The following is a 21,439-nucleotide window of genomic DNA, read 5'->3' as shown; positions in this document are numbered from 1 at the left end:
CTGATTTCAGAGAATCGATCCAGAAACACGACGCTCATCCAGACAAGCGTTTCTCTAAACGTTCTAAGGATACCCGTTATCCTTTTCCCTCTGAGGTGGCCAAACGCTGGACCCAGTGTCCAAAGGTGGACCCCCCAATCTCCAGGCTTGCGGCTAGATCCATAGTCGCAGTAGAGGATGGCGCTTCACTTAAAGATGCCAACGACAGACAGATGGACCTTTGGTTGAAATCTGTCTATGAAGCTATCGGCGCGTCGTTTGCTCCAGCATTCGCGGCCGTGTGGGCACTCCAAGCTATTTCAGCTGGTTTAGCACAGGTGGATGCTATCATACATCCAGCAGTGCCGCAAGTGGCGTCCCTAACTTCGCAAATGTCTGCGTTTGCGACCTATGCTATCAATGCGGTCCTAGAATCTACGAGCCGTACCGCTATGGCGTCCGCCAATTCTGTGGTTTTGCGCAGAGCCTTGTGGTTAAAGGACTGGAAGGCAGATGCTGGTTCCAAAAAATGCTTAACCAGCTTGCCATTATCTAGAGACAGACTGTTTGGTGAGCCATTGGCTGAAATCATAAAACAGTCCAAGGGTAAGGACTCTTCCTTACCACAGCCCAGAGCAAGTAAACCTCAACAGAAAAAGTGGCAGTCGAGGTTTCGGTCCTTTCGAGGCTCGGGCAAGGCCCAATTCTCCTCGTCCAAAAGGACTCAGAAAGAACAAGGGAGCTCAGATTCCTGGCGGGCTCACTCACGCCCCAGGAAAGCAAATGGAGGATCCGCTTCCAAAGCGGCTACCTCATGACTTTCGGCCTCCTCCCTCCGCATCCTCGGTCGGTGGCAGGCTCTCCCGCTTTTGCGACATTTGGCTGTCACAGGTCAAAGACCGGTGGGTAACAGACATTTTGTCTCGCGGGTACAGAATCGAGTTCAGTTCTCGGCCTCCACTTCGGTTCTTCAGAACCTCCCCACACCCCAACCGAGCAGATGCCATACGGCAGGCGGTGGACTCTCTAAGAGCAGAAGGAGTCGTGATCCCTGTCCCCCCTCAGGAACGGGGGCGAGGATTTTACTCCAATCTCTTTGTGGTTCCAAAAAAGGACGGCTCCTTCCGTCCTGTTCTGGACCTAAAACTGCTCAACAAGCATGTGAACGCCAGGCGGTTCCGGATGGAATCCCTCCGCTCAGTCATTGCCTCAATGTCTCAAGGAGATTTCCTAGCATCAATAGACATCAAAGATGCTTATCTCCACGTGCCGATTGCTACAAAGCACCAACGCTTTCTACGCTTCGTGATAGGAGACGACCATCTTCAGTTCGTAGCTCTGCCATTTGGTCTGGCGACAGCCCCTCGGGTGTTCACCAAGATCATGGCGGCAGTGGTAGCAGTCTTGCACTCTCACGGACACTCTGTGATCCCTTACTTGGACGATCTACTGGTCAAGGCACCCTCTCAAGAGGCATGCCAACTCAGCCTAAATGTTGCACTGGAGACTCTCCAGGCGTTCGGGTGGATCATCAACTTCCCAAAGTCAAATCTGTCACCGACCCAATCACTAACGTATCTTGGCATGGAGTTTCATACTCTCTCAGCGATAGTGAAGCTTCCGCTGGACAAGCAGCGGTCTCTACAGACTGGGGTGCAGGCTCTCCTTCAAAGTCAGTCGCACTCCTTAAGACGCCTCATGCACTTCCTCGGGAAGATGGTGGCGGCAATAGAGGCGGTTCCGTTTGCGCAGTTTCATCTGCGTCCACTTCAATGGGACATTCTCCGCCAATGGGACGGGAAGTCAACATCCCTGGACAGGAAAGTCTCCCTTTCCCAGACGGCCAAGGACTCTCTGCAGTGGTGGCTTCTTCCCACCTCATTATCACAGGGAAGATCCTTCCTACCACCGTCTTGGGCGGTGGTCACGACAGACGCGAGTCTGTCAGGGTGGGGAGCAGTCTTTCTCCACCACAGGGCTCAGGGTACGTGGACTCGGCAGGAGTCCACCCTTCAGATCAATGTTCTGGAAATCAGAGCAGTGTATCTTGCCCTACTAGCCTTCCAGCAGTGGCTGGAAGGAAGGCAGATCCGAATTCAGTCGGACAACTCCACAGCGGTGGCATACATCAACCACCAAGGGGGGACACGCAGTCGGCAAGCCTTCCAGGAAGTCCGGCGGATTCTGATGTGGGTGGAAGCCACAGCCTCCACCATATCCGCAGTTCACATCCCCGGCGTAGAAAACTGGGAAGCAGACTTCCTCAGTCGCCAGGGCATGGACGCAGGGGAATGGTCCCTTCACCCAGACGTGTTTCAGGAAATCTGTCGCCGCTGGGGGGTGCCGGACGTCGACCTAATGGCGTCACGGCACAACAACAAGGTCCCAACCTTCATGGCACGGTCTCGCGATCAAAGAGCGCTGGCGGCAGACGCCCTAGTGGAAGATTGGTCGCAGTTCCGGCTCCCTTATGTGTTTCCACCTCTGGCACTCTTGCCCAGAGTGCTACGCAAGATCAGATCCGATTGCAGCCGCGTCATACTTGTCGCCCCAGACTGGCCGAGGAGGGCGTGGTATCCGGATCTGTGGCAGCTCACGGTCGGCCAACCGTGGGCACTCCCAGACCGACCAGACTTACTGTCCCAAGGGCCGTTTTTCCATCGGAATTCTGCGGCCCTGAACCTGACTGTGTGGCCATTGAGTCCTGGATCCTAGCGTCTTCAGGATTGTCCCAAGGGGTCGTTGCCACCATGAGACAGGCTAGGAAGCCCACGTCCGCTAAGATCTACCACAGAACGTGGAGGATATTCTTATCCTGGTCTTCTGCTCAGGGAGTGTCTCCCTGGCCATTTGCATTGCCTACCTTTCTTTCTTTCCTGCAATCTGGGTTAGAAAAAGGTTTGTCGCTCGGCTCCCTTAAAGGTCAGGTCTCGGCGCTATCCGTCTTTTTTCAGAGGCGTTTGGCACGCCTTCCTAAGGTGCGCACGTTCCTACAGGGGGTTTGCCATATCGTACCCCCGTACAAGCGGCCGTTAGATCCATGGGATCTGAACAGGGTACTAGTTGCCCTCCAGAAGCCGCCCTTCGAGCCTCTGAGGGAGGTTTCACTTTCTAGACTATCACAGAAAGTGGCTTTTCTGGTAGCGATCACATCTCTTCGGAGAGTGTCTGAGCTGGCAGCACTATCATCCAAGGCTCCCTTCCTGGTCTTCCACCAGGACAAGGTAGTGCTGCGCCCCATTCAGGAGTTTCTCCCGAAGGTGGTATCCTCTTTTCATCTTAATCAGGATATCTCTTTGCCTTCGTTTTGTCCTCATGCAGTTCATCGGTATGAGAAAGATTTACATTTGTTAGATCTGGTGAGAGCACTCAGAATCTACATTTCCCGCACGGCGCCCTTGCGCCGTTCGGATGCACTCTTTGTCCTTGTCGCTGGTAAGCGCAAAGGGTCGCAGGCTTCTAAGGCCACCCTGGCTCGATGGATCAAAGAACCAATTCTTGAAGCCTACCGTTCTGCTGGGCTTCCGGTTCCATCAGGGCTGAAGGCCCATTCTACCAGAGCCGTGGGTGCATCCTGGGCATTACGACACCAGGCTACGGCTCAACAGGTGTGCCAGGCAGCTACCTGGTCGAGTCTGCACACTTTCACCAAACATTATCAGGTGCATACCTATGCTTCGGCGGACGCCAGCCTAGGTAGAAGAGTCCTGCAGGCGGCAGTTGCCTCCCCGTAGGGGAGGGCTGTCTTGCAGCTCTAACATGAGGTATTTCTTTACCCACCCAGGGACAGCTTTTGGACGTCCCAATCGTCTGGGTCTCCCAATAGAGCGCTGAAGAAGAAGGGAATTTTGTTACTTACCGTAAATTCCTTTTCTTCTAGCTCTTATTGGGAGACCCAGCACCCGCCCTGTTGTCCTTCGGGATTATTGGTTTGTTTGCGGGTACACATGTTGTTCATGTTGAACGGTTTTCAGTTCTCCGATGTTACTCGGAGAGAATTTGTTTAAACCAGTTATTGGCTTTCCTCCTTCTTGCTTTTGCACTAAAACTGGTGAGCCAGTGATCCCACTGGGGGTGTATAGCCAGAAGGGGAGGGGCCTTACACTTTTTAGTGTAATTGCTTTGTGTGGCCTCCGGAGGCAGTGCTATACACCCAATCGTCTGGGTCTTCCAATAAGAGCTAGAAGAAAAGGAATTTACGGTAAGTAACAAAATTCCCTTAATCCAAATGTGAAAATCATTATTCAGACACAAAAAAAAAAAAATCAGTCCTAGTGTCATTAAACACCAACATCTAAAGCTGCTGCACCCTCTGAACCTGGTGGGGTTGGGTGGCACCGAGTCTTCTGCCTGAAAAATCCACATATAGAAGTGGTGATGGATCGTTGTCCATCTCTCCAGGTTGTTGCTGGTTTCTACTAGGCTCTTTGTTGCCCTCTGCTGTGGAATAATAGGTACTGCAGCATCATATCCTTCACAAGTCAGTATTTTCCATCAGTGTTTGCCAAAACCAGGAGTGGCACTTCCAGAGAACAACTATAATTGAAAGACTGACCCCTGTTCTGTGTTTTGGAGACACTCCTGCTTTTGGCATCCAAAAAAACTGATCTGATGTGTGAAAGAGGCCTTATTAGTTCCCAGGGTTTGGATTTGGCGCTTTCTATCCTAATTTTGAGCGGCATTTCTGCACTAATTTAGGTGACATGGATTTTATTTTATTGGAAACAGTTTTCTTAATATAAATCCTTTTAATTGGAACTGAATTTTTGCATTTGGGCTTCAACAAACATTTTGCACCATTTGGCTCTCTGCTAACTACAGATTGAAGTAACTAAGAATCAGTCAGCGAGCTCGTTCTCGGGAAGTTTGTAACGATCGACCTGATTCATTATTGTATTTGTCTACTTTTTCTAGGTTGAAGATTTTTTTTTTGTGCCCATTTGTGTTTTTTTTCTCTTGTTTCCTCTCTTCACCATTACAGATGTGACTTTTGTATCTGATATTTGCAGCTGATTCTTTATTTGTAACTTTTTAAAGCGTCTTAATTTTTGCACAGATCCACTCATCCTCCCTCGTTGACTATTTATTGCCCCCTTAAGCTGCTTTCACACATCCGGTTTTTGCTGTGCAGCACAATCGGCTCTTTGCTGAAAAAACAAAACCGTTTTTTTTTTTGTCGCCGGTTCCGTTTTTTTCTGCATAGACTTTCATTAGTGCCGCATGGCCTTGCGTTCGGTCCGGTTTTTTCCACATGCGTCATATTTAGCCGATGCGGCGGCCGGATTGAACGTTGCCTGGTACATTTTTTTTGTCCGGTAAAAAAAACGCATCCGGCCGATGCGGCGCATTTTCCAATACATGCCTATGGATGCCGGATGCGGCAAAAACTGCATCCGGCCACCGCATGCGTTTTTTTCCACTGCGCATGCCGCAACCGGAAAAAAAAAAAAAAAGGACGGGCCGCATGTAAAAACTTATGCAAAGGATGCAGTTTTTCGTTGCATAGGTTTTACAGCCGGATTGAGCTGCACTGCTCAAACCAGATGTGTGAAAGCAGCCTAAGATCTCCATATCCATCACCTTTAATAATGTCCCCGATGACAAAATCACAGAATTGTGAAATCTGCAACAAAACATAAAATAAGACGCGGACGCGCTTACATTTCATGGACTGATTTTTTTTTTCTCTTCGAAATTGAAGTACAAAACATGAAGTCACAAGCAGAATAAAAATGTGAGGCAGGAATCATCGATATACCGGATCAGAACCACAACAGAAAGGAGCAGGAATTAATCCCCGGAGCGTCCGCACCGCAAACACATGTACATGATGTCGGCTATTAAATCACGGCGACGTCCGGTCAATCCCACCGGCGGCTCGTGTCCGGTCAGCAGCGGGGGAGGGGGACACATCCATTCACACAAAACATAAGATGACCGAAAACTACGGTTTCCCTTCTGATTATGCGGAGAGGGGAGGTGAGACATAAATGGCCGCCACAGACACAACTTCAGCAGGGAGTGACGCCCACAGCAGAAATGGCGCTGGAGCCTGTGATTTTTGTGGAGGGACGGATGGGATTTACATTGCAAACCATGAACTCGCAGCATGAACTGAGAATTTGCAGATCGTGTGTGTGTGTGTGTGTATATATATATATGTGTGTGTGTCTCCTCCCATCTGCCCCTAATACCTGACTGCACAGTGGTTTGTAACCATGGAGACACATAGGTCTGCATCGGAGCTGTATACCTAAAAACGGTAGGCGCTCATTCACACCATTATCTTTGGGATTTGTATCACCTGGATCCAAATATATTGGTAATACTTTTCCATAGGGACATAATGGGGGTAGTGGTATATACCCCCTCTGGGGGTGTAGGGGGGGGGGGGGTACAGTGTGATGTGCAGCAGGTAACATGGATCCGTACGAGAGTTTTCTCAGCTTCAGAAGAGATTGAGTAAGATGTAAATGGGGCTGAAAGATGAAAGTTTACTAAAAGATGAGTGAATCGATTCACAAGACCCTGGAACGACAGAAGCTCAAGGGCCCTGGACCTCTCCCAGGCTGCTGGACCTCCTCCATGGCCACTGGACCTCTCCCCAGCCCACAAGACCTCCTCCATCGCCCCCCCATACTTCAACCTGGCCCACAAGACCTCCTCCATGGCTGCCAGATCTCCCCCCCGAACCTCAACACAGCCCATAAAACCTCTTCTATAGCCACCAAATCTCCCCTCAGCCCCCAAACCTTAAGCCCACAAGACCTCCACCATGGCCACTAGACCTTCTCCAGCCCACAAGACCTCCTCCATGGCCACCAGACCTCACCCAGACCCACAAGACTTCTTCCATAGCCACCAAATCTCCCCTCAGCCCTCAAACCTTAAGCCCACAAGACCTCCACCATGGCCTCCAGATCTTCCCCACCTCACAAGACCTCCTCCATGGCCTCCAGACCTCCCCTCGCCCCCAAAGACCTACTCCATGGTCGCCGGACCTTAACCCGGCCCACAAGACCTCCCTGATGGCCTCCGTACCTTCCCTCCGGCATCTCCAAAGCGTCCACTGATTTATAGGATGGCGTCACGCGCTCATAACACCACAACAATGACATCGCCCCTGGAAATGCCGGCAAGTAAGAGGAGATTTGCAGAGTTTCTGTCCAGAGGCCACCGGTCCATTACCTAGAAAATACCATCACTGATCGCTCATCCTTCCCCTAAGACGCCCGTTGGATAAACCCCCCCAAAAAAAAAGAACTCCTCCTCCCTCCTCACCTGGAGGTAAAGCCGTAATCAGACATTAAAGCGCAGAAAACAACACATCCGAGAAGGCATTAAACATTTGGCATTAAAATACGAAGTTACAAAACGGTGTCCATAAATGCACTTTATAAAGGACGGGCGTGTGCGGCGGCCGGGATCACAGACCACATAACGCCAAGCGACACGGAGGGGATCAGAGTCGCCATCGATCACCACCGAGCAGCTGCGGAGCGACAACATATGGCACACAAAGCAACACCCGACCGGTGGCACTGCCCGGCGCTGGCATCACCATCATGCTTCATAAAGATTATCATCCGGATTGGGATAATATCATGTAGTGCTCCTGCTACACAGCGATGAATCCTCAGTCTAAAACATAACAAATGTACGTGGTAATACCTGCACTTACCACCAGGGGGTGTCATGGCGTTCAGACAAGTATTAGGCTCCCCCTAGTGGTGGCTGGGTCCCTTTTTTTCTTTGAAACATGCAGAAGAGCACGTGCTCCATTACAGGGGGGCAGAAGACCCCCATTAATTGTCTGATCACTATAGTCCCCCCCCCATCACTGATCAGCAGACAGGTGAAGCGCTATTCACAGGCCACGAAGACCACGTCTGTCCACAGTTCATCGGTGATATTGCAGCCCAGCCCCATTGAAATGAACAGGGCTGACCTGTAATACCACGTCCGACCTGTGGCCAGATGTGGCGCTGTTTCATGATGGAAGCAGCCATGTTAATCATGAGAAGTTACAGACGCCATTTCTTCCCTTCGGTGTCGGCTGTTACAGGCCGTATCGTCACCGTCACCTGATCCGGATGTCGTTTATACACAGATATGTGATGGCTGGTTTTTGTTTTTGTGCAGAACAAGCGATGTGTATAAAAATATATTCATAAATGAACAAAAAATAAAAAAACAAAAAACACCACATAAAAACCACCACAAGGGATAAAAGCGAGATGTGGGGGTGCGATACAGATCCCAAAACGCAGGAGCGGAGCTTTGTGGCAAACGTCCAGATTTAAAGACCGGATCGGCCACAAAGTCGCCCTAAAAAATTCCCAGAAAGCTTCTCCTGGGTGCGACAGGAGACACGAGCGGTGGTCGGACCTCGTCCAGCAGTAAAGAGAAGCGTAGGACCGTGGGCAGAGATGTGTCATACGGGGGGTCCCTCAATCGTTTGTGCGCCCCACATGCCGGTCACACAGGAGAGTGCCGCTCTGCCTACCAGAGGCATCAGCTGCCGCCACCACGCAGGTGGCATTGTGTTTGGCGGGCGCCCTTGTGCTACAAGCTGCATTGGAGATGCCGGCTCCAACGTGCCACAGAGGCGGGACGGGCAGTGACGCGGTGGAGGCGGCTGGCAGTGGTGGAGCGTCGCAGCGAGAACATTCGGATCTACAAGTGAATGTCCTCGAACAGCTCCTTCTGGTGGTCCAGCAGGAACTTGGTGAAGGTGTTGATGGGATTTATGGCTTTCAGGGTCATGGCCACGTCCTTCGCCCAGAGGAGGTTGGGCCCGAACACCACGGCCAGGTTGGCGTTTGTCATCTTATTCTCCTCGCTCCGGGCGGACACCTGAAGAAGAGTCAGAGACCACCGATGAGCAGGAGAACGGACGGTCGCATCCTGCATCCTGCGGACGGGCCGCGCTATCTTACCTCAACCAGGAAGGCCACGAGGAAGCGCAGAACCTCGTAATTCTCTTCAGGCAAAGTCTTCAGAGTCTCTCGAGTGGATTCCACCCGCGTCTCCGGCTCTAAACCTGCAAGAGATCCGAACGGAAGAATGAAAGCCGGACGGTGAATACGGGCGGAGAACCTGAGAAATGTCTACAGATTCTGGTGGGGGGTCGCTCGTGACCCTCCGCTCGGGATCTGGGGTCCACCCGCTCTGCCGCCTACAGTCAGTCTACGGTCTAAGTGAGCCCGAGCTGAAAACCTCACAGTGGATTAATGTGAACATCGTCCACAGCCCCCCGTGCAGCGCAGCTCCTCGGCCTCCGCAGGGATCCTGCAGCCAGAATCTGACCCTTATTACTAAGTGGCCTTGAAAATAAAAAAAAGAGGCAAAGTGAACCCAGAAAATGCAGCTCTGCCCCAGACAGATATATCCGGGAGTTCCCTGCACGTTAGTTTGGATCATGGCTCCTCGGGTGGCTCCTGACCACTGCGAACTAAGGTGACGCCATACTGCTTTATGATTGGTAGATTCCCAAGAATGAAGTGGCCAAAGAGATGATATTACCTGCACAACAGCGCTCTTACTCACTGAGCCATGCCGGAAACACCAGCGACTCAGTGACCTGAATATTGGGCGACTCCGGCCCTTTTGTGGTTTTTCTATCTCCATCTCGCTATGATTAGAGGGGTCCAACCTCAGGAATTGAGGGACCCTGTCTGGATTTTATGCTCCATCTTTGCTTTTCCCCTGCACAGTGGTCTCTGGCCGCAGTCTGTGCAGGGGACACGCAGCGCAGCCTCATTCACTGGTCTCTGGACAGTCGCTGTGCGGGGAGAAAAAAGGGGCAGCACTAAAACTAAAGAGGCGCCTTCACTTTTCCCCGCTGCAGAGCAGCGCTCCGGCCACATGGTTTGCAGGGTGCTGCAGTGCAGTCCCATTCATGTCTATGTGTTTGCCCATAGTCCCCGGCACCTGTGAGGCCCGGACCGCCGCTGTGCAGGGAGGGCTTAGAGGGGAACACTCAGAATCAGAGGGGTCAGGACCCACTGACTATTTAATGGCGGCAGATCCTTGCTGAGAACCTTGGGAACCAATCAGATCTCTGCTTCTACTTTTCGACCTCTCGGCTGTAATCTGATTGGTTGCGCGATGATCTTTACTCACTGGAAAATCCAACCACGTAGTTGTAGAGGTTAAAGGTCAGCAGCGGGTCGGGGAGCTCCCGGAGGAAGGTCTTCAGGATGACGGCGGTCAGGTGGACGTCGTCGTACTGCTGGAAGTCCACGGGCGACCCTGGACAGACAGGACGGACGCCATCGTCAGGAGGGAACAAGGGGCAATCTGTCACCTGAGGCTGTGACACCACCACCCCCAGCATCCCGGGACAGAGCACGGTACCCAGTCCTGCCGTCCAAGCTCCACCGCACACAGGAGGGAGGGGTGGAGGAACGAGCGGTGAGGAGGTTATTCCAGGTCGTCACCATTAATCAGTGAATATGGGGGGTGGACGCTGCTCGGGGGCTTTAGCTCCCACCTCGAGGACAGAGCAGCTACAGAGACCTTCTCTACATCTGGACACCCAACATCCATCCATCACGCCAATATCTATACATGCATTGTGCAATTCATCATCTCCCCTGTGGTGGCGCTGCAGAGACACTGAACACCTGCTACCAGGTCCCTCAATCGATCACAACAGATCACACCGATCACATTCACCACTCACCTATATTATACTTCTGCTGAACCTCTCGTACCACCTGCGTGCTGGCCGACCTCCGGAATATGCCCTCCGTGCTGAGCGCTGCAAGATCAAAGAGGTGACAGGTGAAGATCTGCGCAAAGCCGGACCCATCCATGCCCCGCAGTCACCATACTACATACATCTGCACCAGGAGCAGCACCGGTCACCATACTGTATACACCTGCACCAGGAGCAGCACCGGTCACCATACTGCATACACCTGCACCAGGAGCAGCACCGGTCACCATACTGTATACATCTGCACCAGGAGCAGCACCGGTCACCATACTGCATACATCTGCACCAGGAGCAGCACCGGTCACCATACTGCATACATCTGCACCAGGAGCAGCACCGGTCACCATACTGCATACATCTGCACCAGGAGCAGCACCGGTCACCATACTGCATACATCTGCACCAGGAGCAGCACCGGTCACCATACTGCATACATCTGCACCAGGAGCAGCACCGGTCACCATACTGTATACACCTGCACCAGGAGCAGCACCGGTCACCATACTGTATACACCTGCACCAGGAGCAGCACCGGTCACCATACTACATACATCTGCACCAGGAGCAGCACCGGTCACCATACTGCATACATCTGTACCAGGAGCAGCACCGGTCACCATACTGCATACATCTGCACCCAGGAGCAGCACCGGTCACCATACTGTATACATCTGCACCAGGAGCAGCACCGGTCACCATACTACATACACCTGCACCAGGAGCAGCACCGGTCACCATACTGTATACATCTGCACCAGGAGCAGCACCGGTCACCATACTGCATACACCTGCACCAGGAGCAGCACCGGTCACCATACTGTATACATCTGCACCAGGAGCAGCACCGGTCACCATACTACATACATCTGCACCAGGAGCAGCACCGGTCACCATACTGTATACACCTGCACCAGGAGCAGCACCGGTCACCATACTGCATACACCTGCACCAGGAGCAGCACCGGTCACCATACTGCATACATCTGCACCAGGAGCCGCACCGGTCACCATACTGTATACATCTGCACCAGGAGCAGCACCGGTCACCATACTGTATACATCTGCACCAGGAGCAGCACCGGTCACCATACTGTATACATCTGCACCAGGAGCAGCACCGGTCACCATACTGTATACATCTGCACCAGGAGCAGCACCGGTCACCATACTGCATACACCTGCACCAGGAGCAGCACCGGTCACCATACTGTATACATCTGCACCAGGAGCAGCACCGGTCACCATACTACATACATCTGCACCAGGAGCAGCACCGGTCACCATACTGTATACACCTGCACCAGGAGCAGCACCGGTCACCATACTGCATACATCTGCACCAGGAGCAGCACCGGTCACCATACTGCATACATCTGCACCAGGAGCAGCACCGGTCACCATACTGTATACATCTGCACCAGGAGCAGCACCGGTCACCATACTGTATACATCTGCACCAGGAGCAGCACCGGTCACCATACTGTATACATCTGCACCAGGAGCAGCACCGGTCACCATACTGTATACATCTGCACCAGGAGCAGCACCGGTCACCATACTGCATACATCTGCACCCAGGAGCAGCACCGGTCACCATACTGTATACATCTGCACCCAGGAGCAGCACCGGTCACCATACTGTATACACCTGCACCAGGAGCAGCACCGGTCACCATACTGTATACACCTGCACCAGGAGCAGCACCGGTCACCATACTGTATACATCTGCACCAGGAGCAGCACCGGTCACCATACTACATACATCTGCACCAGGAGCAGCACCGGTCACCATACTGTATACACCTGCACCAGGAGCAGCACCGGTCACCATACTGCATACACCTACACCAGGAGCAGCACCGGTCACCATACTGTATACATCTGCACCAGGAGCAGCACCGGTCACCATACTACATACATCTGCACCAGGAGCAGCACCGGTCACCATACTACATACATCTGCACCAGGAGCAGCACCGGTCACCATACTGCATACATCTGCACCAGGAGCCGCACCGGTCACCATACTGTATACATCTGCACCAGGAGCAGCACCGGTCACCATACTGTATACATCTGCACCAGGAGCAGCACCGGTCACCATACTGTATACATCTGCACCAGGAGCAGCACCGGTCACCATACTGCATACATCTGCACCCAGGAGCAGCACCGGTCACCATACTGTATACATCTGCACCCAGGAGCAGCACCGGTCACCATACTGTATACACCTGCACCAGGAGCAGCACCGGTCACCATACTGTATACACCTGCACCAGGAGCAGCACCGGTCACCATACTGTATACATCTGCACCAGGAGCAGCACCGGTCACCATACTGTATACATCTGCACCAGGAGCAGCACCGGTCACCATACTGCATACATCTGCACCAGGAGCAGCACCGGTCACCATACTGTATACACCTGCACCCAGGAGCAGCACCGGTCACCATACTGTATACATCTGTACCCAGGAGCAGCACCGGTCACCATACTGCATACATCTGCACCAGGAGCAGCACCGGTCACCATACTGCATACATCTACACCAGGAGCAGCACCGGTCACCATACTGCATACATCTGCACCAGGAGCAGCACCGGTCACCATACTGTATACATCTGCACCAGGAGCAGCACCGGTCACCATACTACATACACCTGCACCAGGAGCAGCACCGGTCACCATACTGCATACACCTGCACCAGGAGCAGCACCGGTCACCATACTGTATACACCTGCACCCAGGAGCAGCACCGGTCACCATACTGCATACATCTGCACCCAGGAGCAGAATTGGTGAGGAACATGTCAGCACCAGGACAATACTTTGGGCACTGACCGTTCTTCCGCAGATGGGCCACGGTCTCCTGCACGACTTGGGGGATCTTCTGCTCGCTGTTGGAGCGCTTGTCTTTGAGTCTGCCGATGATACGAAGTAAAATAAGCAACAAAACAAAGGGGAAAAGCAAATAAAAGTTTCCGTGAATCCCACCATACTCACTGCTGGAGGGAGACCCCGAACTGCTGGTTTGGCAGCGGAGGCCGCGGTGGCGTGGCTTTCTGGCTGGGTGGTGTGGCCTTTATCGTGGAGCGGATGAGTTCATCGTATCTATGAAGAAGATGTCCGCAATTATAGGTTGTGTCTGGTTTTGCAATTCTGCACTTAGCACTTCAATGCAGTTGAGCTGCAATACCAGACACAACCTGTAGACACTGGTGGCGCTGTTTTCCGAGGCCGGCCATGCCTTTCTATTCCTATGTATCCCTTTACAGTAATACTCACTTGACGACGGCTTTCGGGATCCCCAGCTGATCCAACTTCACAATCTCCTCCAATTCACTCAGATAATTTGCATAGAAAATCTTCCGACCAAACTTGAAGCTAAAAAAAAAAAAAAAAAAAAAAAAAAAAATAATAATTTTATTTTTTATTTATTTAAGTGAAAAAAGTAACTGATCGTCTCCACGTCATCAACATAACTGAAGAAACTGAATTTATTGATCGGTCAGTATAACAAAATCACTTAAACCCCCTCCCTTCCTACTTTTTTTTTTTTTTTTGGAGAGGGGGAAGGGTGCGCTGAAGTTTGTTTCTCACCCCAATCATGATCAATGATGAGATATTTTAGGCAATTTTTATATATATTTTTTTTTTTACATTTCTTGGGTGAGAATTACTGTTGATGTGGCCTAATAGAAGTACTAACATGGCGGGGGGGATATTTTTAGGCTGCTATAACAACCAAGTGGAAAGGAGAAAATGAAGACCCCCCCCCATATGTTGAACCACTTTGATCTCATGGTCGCGTCGGTCTCCAAAATGTGAGCAGGAAAGCTGCCGTGATGGGAGCTCCTTCCAATTGCGCCAGTTACAGGCGGCCAATTATAGCGGGATCCTTCCCGCCCTTTATATTGTCGGCTTATAACCCAGGGAGAGGTATATAAAGTTAAGGTCCTGAGATACGCCTCGTCGCTGGCTGTTGGGCTCTCATGAATTGGCCTCATTTTTTAATCTTTCTATAGCAGAAATGTAATTCCAATTTCTTATATTGGATGGTTCCATATTGTAGCAGTGCAGCCATGTTCTTCTTGTTAGATTATTAGTTTTAGCTTACACCTATTCACACTTGTCTCATTCTTGGAGGTGCCGTGTTTTGATATTTGTAGTTACGGGCGGTTGTCAGCTGTGTACCACAGCCAGCACCGGCTCCATACAACATGTGACGGACACAGAGGAATATTTTGCTCATCACCGCTATGTTTTTATGAACGTCTTCCCTTCGTTCGGACGATTGTCAGCTCTTGTGCAGAGGCTTTGAAAGGGTCGTCCTGCTCTTCCACATGGTGAGGTGAGTGGGGCAGGTAACCTCAGGTCTGCAGATACCTGCTGACAGGACCCATCGGTGATCGGCAGGTGACCTGGCCAGCATCGATTGACGTCACCTGCTCCGTTCACCTCTGAATGTGGCAGTGAGAGAAGCAGGACGGACCCCTCAGTCTGTGGAGCCGGTGCCCACCTCCCCGTTACCTTATTATAGGCTTGAACAGGATCAGTAAGGTCTTGATGAACATGGTGGGGTGCACGATGTACAAAGCCTTGATGTTCTTCTTGTACCTGAAAGAAGCAGGAGAAATAGTCACTTATGGGTTAAAGAGCCCCCTATGACAGTGCGGCCTCCAATATATGTAAATGTGACATCCCAACAGTATCTCCCGTCCTGTAAGATCTCCGCCTTACACTAAATGAAGGGAATTTTGTTACTTACCGTAAATTCCTTTTCTTCTAGCTCCTATTGGGAGACCCAGACGATTGGGTGTATAGCTACTGCCTCCGGAGGCCACACAAAGCATTACACTAAAAAGTGTAAGGCCCCTCCCCTTCTGGCTATACACCCCCAGTGGGATCACTGGCTCACCAGTTTTAGTGCAAAAGCAAGAAGGAGGAAAGCCAATAACTTGGTTAAACAAATTCACTCCGAGTAACATCGGAGAACTGAAAAACCGTTCAACATGAACAACATGTGTACCCGCAAAAAAACCAACAATCCCGAAGGACAACAGGGCGGGTGCTGGGTCTCCCAATAGGAGCTAGAAGAAAAGGAATTTACGGTAAGTAACAAAATTCCCTTCTTCTTCGGCGCTCCATTGGGAGACCCAGACGATTGGGACGTCCAAAAGCTGTCCCTGGGTGGGTAAAGAAATACCTCATGTTAGAGCTGCGAAGACAGCCCTCCCCTACGGGGAGGCAACTGCCGCCTGCAGGACTCTTCTACCTAGGCTGGCGTCCGCCGAAGCGTAGGTATGCACCTGATAATGTTTGGTGAAAGTGTGCAGACTCGACCAGGTAGCTGCCTGGCACACCTGTTGAGCCGTAGCCTGGTGTCGTAATGCCCAGGACGCACCCACGGCTCTGGTAGAATGGGCCTTCAGCCCTGATGGAACCGGAAGCCCAGCAGAACGGTAGGCTTCAAGAATTGGTTCTTTGATCCATCGAGCCAGGGTGGCCTTAGAAGCCTGCGACCCTTTGCGCTTACCAGCGACAAGGACAAAGAGTGCATCCGAACGGCGCAGGGGCGCCGTGCGGGAAATGTAGATTCTGAGTGCTCTCACCAGATCTAACAAATGTAAATCCTTCTCATACCGATGAACTGCATGAGGACAAAACGAAGGCAAAGAGATATCCTGATTAAGATGAAAAGAGGATACCACCTTAGGGAGAAACTCCTGAATGGGGCGCAGCACTACCTTGTCCTGGTGGACCACCAGGAAAGGAGCTTTGGATGACAGCGCTGCCAGCTCAGACACTCTCCGAAGAGACGTGATCGCTACCAGAAAAGCCACTTTCTGTGAGAGTCGAGAAAGTGACACATCCCTCAGAGGCTCGAAGGGCGGCTTCTGGAGGGCAACTAGTACCCTGTTCAGATCCCATGGATCTAACGGCCGCTTGTACGGGGGTACAATATGACAAACCCCCTGCAGGAACGTGCGCACCTTAGGAAGTCGTGCTAGACGCTTCTGAAAAAAGACGGATAGCGCCGAGACCTGACCTTTAAGGGAGCCGAGCGACAAACCTTTTTCTAACCCAGATTGCAGGAAAGAAAGAAAAGTAGGCAATGCAAATGGCCAGGGAGACACTCCCTGAGCAGAGCACCAGGATAAGAATATCTTCCACGTTCTGTGGTAGATCTTAGCAGACGTGGGCTTCCTAGCCTGTCTCATGGTGGCAACGACCCCTTGGGATAATCCTGAAGACCCTAGGATCCAGGACTCAATGGCCACACAGTCAGGTTCAGGGCCGCAGAATTCCGATGGAAAAACGGCCCTTGGGACAGTAAGTCTGGTCGGTCTGGTAGTGCTCACGGTTGGCCGACCGTGAGATGCCACAGATCCGGATACCACGCCCTCCTTGGCCAGTCTGGGGCGACGAGTATGACGCGGCTGCAGTCGGATCTGATCTTTGCGTAGCACTCTGGGCAAGAGTGCCAGAGGTGGAAACACATAAGGGAGCCGGAACTGCGACCAATCTTGCACTAAGGCGTCTGCCGCCAGAGCTCTGTGATCGCGGGACCGTGCTATGAAGGTTGGGACCTTGTTGTTGTGCCTGGACGCCATTAGGTCGACGTCCGGCCTTCCCCAGCGGCTACAGATTTCCTGAAACACGTCCGGGTGAAGGGACCATTCCCCTGCGTCCATGCCCTGGCGGCTGAGGAAGTCTGCTTCCCAGTTTTCTACGCCGGGGATGTGAACTGCGGATACGGTGGAGGCCGTGGCTTCCACCCACATCATAATCCGCCGGACTTCCTGGAAGGCTTGCCGACTGCGTGTCCCCCCTTGGTGATTGATGTATGCCACCGCTGTGGAGTTGTCCGATTGAATTCGGATCTGCTTCCCTTCCAGCCACTGTTGGAAGGCTAGTAGGGCAAGATACACTGCTCTGATTTCCAGAACATTGATCTGAAGGGTGGACTCCTGCTGAGTCCACGTACCCTGAGCCCTGTGGTGGAGAAACACTGCTCCCCACCCTGACAGACTCGCGTCTGTCGTGACTACCGCCCAAGACGGTGGTAGGAAGGATCTTCCCTGTGATAATGAGGTGGGAAGAAGCCACCATTGCAGAGAGTCCTTGGCCGTCTGTGAAAGGGATACTTTCCTGTTCAGGGATGTTGACTTCCCGTCCCATTGGCGGAGAATGTCCCAATAAAGAGGACGCAGATGAAACTGCGCAAACGGAACCGCCTCCATTGCCGCCACCATCTTCCCAAGGAAGTGCATGAGGCGTCTTAAGGAGTGCGACTGACCGTGACGGAGAGTCTGCACCCCGGTCTGTAGTGACCGCTGCTTGTCCAGCGGAAGCTTCACTAGCGCTGAGAGGGTATGAAACTCCATGCCAAGATACGTTAGTGATTGGGTCGGTGACAGGTTTGACTTTGAGAAGTTGATGATCCACCCGAACGTCTGGAGAGTCTCCAGCGCAACATTCAGGCTGAGTTGGCATGCCTCTTGAGAGGGTGCCTTGACAAGTAGATCGTCCAAGTAAGGGATCACAGAGTGTCCCTGAGAGTGCAAGACTGCTACCACTGCCGCCATGACCTTGGTGAACACCCGTGGGGCTGTCGCCAGACCAAATGGCAGAGCTACGAACTGGAGATGTTCGTCTCCTATCACAAAACGTAGAAAACGTTGGTGCTCTGTAGCAATCGGCACGTGGAGATAAGCATCTTTGATGTCTATTGATGCTAGGAAATTTCCTTGAGACATTGAGGCAATGACGGAGCGGAGGGTTGCATCCGGAACCGCCTGGCCTCCACGTGCTTGTTGAGCAGTTTTGGGTCCAGAACGGAACGGAAAGAGCCGTCCTTTTTTGGCACCACAACCAGATTGGAGGAAAACCGTGTCTTGTTCCTGAAGAGGAACAGGGATTACCACTCCTTCTGCCTGCAGAAGAGCATCGGCTCGGTGGGGAGGTGGGGACGTTCTGAAGAATCGAGTCGGAGGACGAGAACAGAACTCTGTCCTGTGCACGTGGGCACAATGTCCCTCACCCACCGGTCTGTGACCTGTGGCAGCTAAATGTCGCCAAAGGCGAGCGAGTCTGCCATCAACCGCGGATGCGGAGAGATGAGAGAGCTGAGAGTCATGAGGAGACCGCCTTGGTAGCGGTTCCTCCGGCTGCCTTCCTTGGGCGTGATTGAGCCCCCGGAAGCTGAGCCCCTCTGAGGCTTTTCAGCTCTTTTGGACGAGGACAATTGGGACCTGCCCGAGCTTGGGAAGGACCGAAACCTCGACTGTCCTTCCAGGACAGCATTAATAGGGTAAGTCGCAATGCAGACATTGCGAGGTTACGGACGCCCCTGCGGCACAAATGTACATATGCTCAAGACCAGCTGTGCAAGAACAGCTGAAAAGCTTAGGGTGCCCATACGGCTGTAAATGCCGGAGCAACCGACACGCCGATAGCTTCATAGACAGATTTCAACCAGAGTCCATCTGTCTAGCATCTTTAAGTGAAGTCCCATCTCCACTGCAACTATAGCTCTAGCCGCAAGCCTGGAGATTGGAGAATCCACCTTTGGACCCTGGGTCCCGCGCTTGACCACGTCAGGGGGAAAAGGATAACGTGTATCCTTAATACGTTTGGAGAAAACGCTTATCTGGGAAGCGTGGTGTTCCTGGACTGCTTCTCTGAAGTCAGCGTGGCCAGAAAAATACTCAATATACGTTTGAGCTACTGAAATGGGACTTCTCCTGCTGTGAAGCTGACTCCTCCGCTGGGGGAGCTGAGGGAGAAAGATCCAACACTCCATTGATGGACGCTATAAGATCATTCCTTATGGCGTCACCATCCGGTGTATCCGGAGTGAGAGCGGTGTCAGGATCAAAGTCCTGATGAGCTACGTCTGCCTCATCATACAGAGAGCCTCCTGGGACCCCCCCCCCGGAGCACCGATTTTATTCCAAATGAGGGTGGCCAGGGAGCAATGATCCAGATTGCCCATGGCCTGTCCGGACTGCAAGTCTCTATCCCATTGCAACTCCATCCCTGTCCTTGGACAGGGTTGACAGGTGGTTCCTTTGGCCACGTCTAGTAGAGACCCCGGCTGACCAAGTGCTACAGGGGAGCATTGCACACAATGGGGTTCAGTGCCGTGGAACAGTATCACATGCAGTAAAAACAGCATCGAAAGCCTGTGTTGCTTATATGCTGCTGCCGACTAGCCATCTAGGATATAGAGCCAAGAATGGCGACCGTACAGTGCAATGTATAGCATACAAGCATAAAGTACAAATGAACACTGCAGCACATGCAATACAGGCAGCATAGAAAGCCTGTGCCTTGGCACCCCTGCTTTTCTGCTGCTGTAGACTAGCCATCTAGGGGAATATAGCCCAGAATAGCGACCATACAGTGCAATGTATAGCATACAAGCATAAGTACAAATGAACACTGCGACCCCTGCAATACAAGCAGCATAGAAAAAACCTGTGCCTCAGCACCCTTGCTTTTCTGCTGCTGTAGTCTAGTCATTCTAGGCGAAAATAGCCCAGACTAGCGACCGTACAGTGCAGTGTATAGCATACAAGCATAAATACACATGAACACTTCAGTACATGCAATACAAGCAGCATAGAAAGCCTGTGCCTTAGCACCCATGCTTTCCTGCTGCTGATGTGTCGCCATCTAAGAGGGCATATAGCCAAAAATAGCGACCTATGCAGTGTAAGCATAAAATACAAATGGACAACTGCGGTATTTAGTGGGGTCAGCACTTCAGGTGCCGCTTACCGCCCGCCTATAAGCGGGTGTGTGGTCGCCCTAGTCCTGTGCCTGGTTGCCCAGAGTCCGATCTCTCAGCTCGGACTGCAGGAATGGCTGCCGGCGTCCTTCTCCAGCTCGTGTGAGTAGGGGCGGGCCGTGGGCGTGCCCCCAAGTCAGAGCGGGAAACCGGCGTCCCACAGTGTCCAGTGAGAGGGCTGGAGCATGTAAATAAGGCTCCAGCCCTCGGCGCTGCTGATTGTACAGCGTCTCTCCCCTACCCTGATTGACAGGGTGGGGGCGGGAACGAAGCGGAGCTAGGCCGCAAAAGCCGGGGACTGGATTTATAAGCGCCGCCGCCGTAAAAGCGCGGTCGGCGCTAAGTCCCCGGCGCACTACAAGTCCCAGCCGCGCCGCCGCTCCCGGAGCGTCCGGCGCGGTAGTTCCCAATACATACAGTCACTGCAGCCTATCTGAGTGACTTTATGTATTTACTGTCCCCGGCGCACTAGCACACCCAGCAAGTCTGGAGTGTGCTGTGCCTGTGTGTACGGGGACACAGAGTACCTGAATGGTGCAGGGCCATGTCCCTGAACGGTACCCAGCTCCGTATCCAGCAGGTTCAATGGGTCTGTGGATGGAGCCCGGCCTCAGGGCTTTGGGGCCGGTAAGATCCCACTTCCTCAGAGCCCCTCAGGGGGATGGGGAAGGAAAACAGCATGTGGGCTCCAGCCGCCGTACCAGCAATAGGTACCTCAACCTTACAAACCACAAGCGGGGTGAGAAGGGAGCATGCTGGGGGCCCTATATGGGCCCTCTTTTCTTCCATCCGATATAGTCAGCAGCTACTGCTGACTAAACAGTGGAGCTATGCGTGGATGTCTGACCTCCTTCGCACAAAGCAGAAAAACTGGTGAGCCAGTGATCCCACTGGGGGTGTATAGTCAGAAGGGGAGGGGCCTTACACTTTTTAG

At 52.3% G+C, this 21,439-nt stretch overlaps 1 protein-coding gene across 3 annotated transcripts in view; it reads right to left on the bottom strand.

Annotated features, from left to right (window-relative positions):
• Positions 1 to 5,641: 5,641 nt before the first annotated feature.
• The window catches only part of ARHGAP1 (Rho GTPase activating protein 1), a 52,667-nt gene continuing 36,869 nt past the window's right edge, over positions 5,642 to 21,439 (bottom strand). For 2 of the 3 annotated variants that reach the window (XM_075325521.1, XM_075325522.1), the window contains exons 6-13: positions 15,240 to 15,326; positions 13,995 to 14,093; positions 13,713 to 13,820; positions 13,551 to 13,630; positions 10,667 to 10,744; positions 10,105 to 10,233; positions 8,919 to 9,022; positions 5,642 to 8,835 (exon numbers count right to left, since the gene is read on the bottom strand). In XM_075325521.1, coding sequence (XP_075181636.1) covers positions 8,656 to 8,835; positions 8,919 to 9,022; positions 10,105 to 10,233; positions 10,667 to 10,744; positions 13,551 to 13,630; positions 13,713 to 13,820; positions 13,995 to 14,093; positions 15,240 to 15,326 — 865 coding nt within the window. In that variant the 3' untranslated portion in view covers positions 5,642 to 8,655. The remainder of the gene's footprint in view (positions 8,836 to 8,918; positions 9,023 to 10,104; positions 10,234 to 10,666; positions 10,745 to 13,550; positions 13,631 to 13,712; positions 13,821 to 13,994; positions 14,094 to 15,239; positions 15,327 to 21,439) is intronic. The other variant, XR_012727230.1, reaches the window with a different exon arrangement.

Source organism: Anomaloglossus baeobatrachus, chromosome 10 (genome assembly GCF_048569485.1).
Source record: "Anomaloglossus baeobatrachus isolate aAnoBae1 chromosome 10, aAnoBae1.hap1, whole genome shotgun sequence".
NCBI classification, from domain to species: Eukaryota; Metazoa; Chordata; class Amphibia; order Anura; family Aromobatidae; genus Anomaloglossus; species Anomaloglossus baeobatrachus.
Note: the sequence above shows the minus strand (reverse complement) of the source record. Positions and strands in the feature narration are given on the sequence as shown.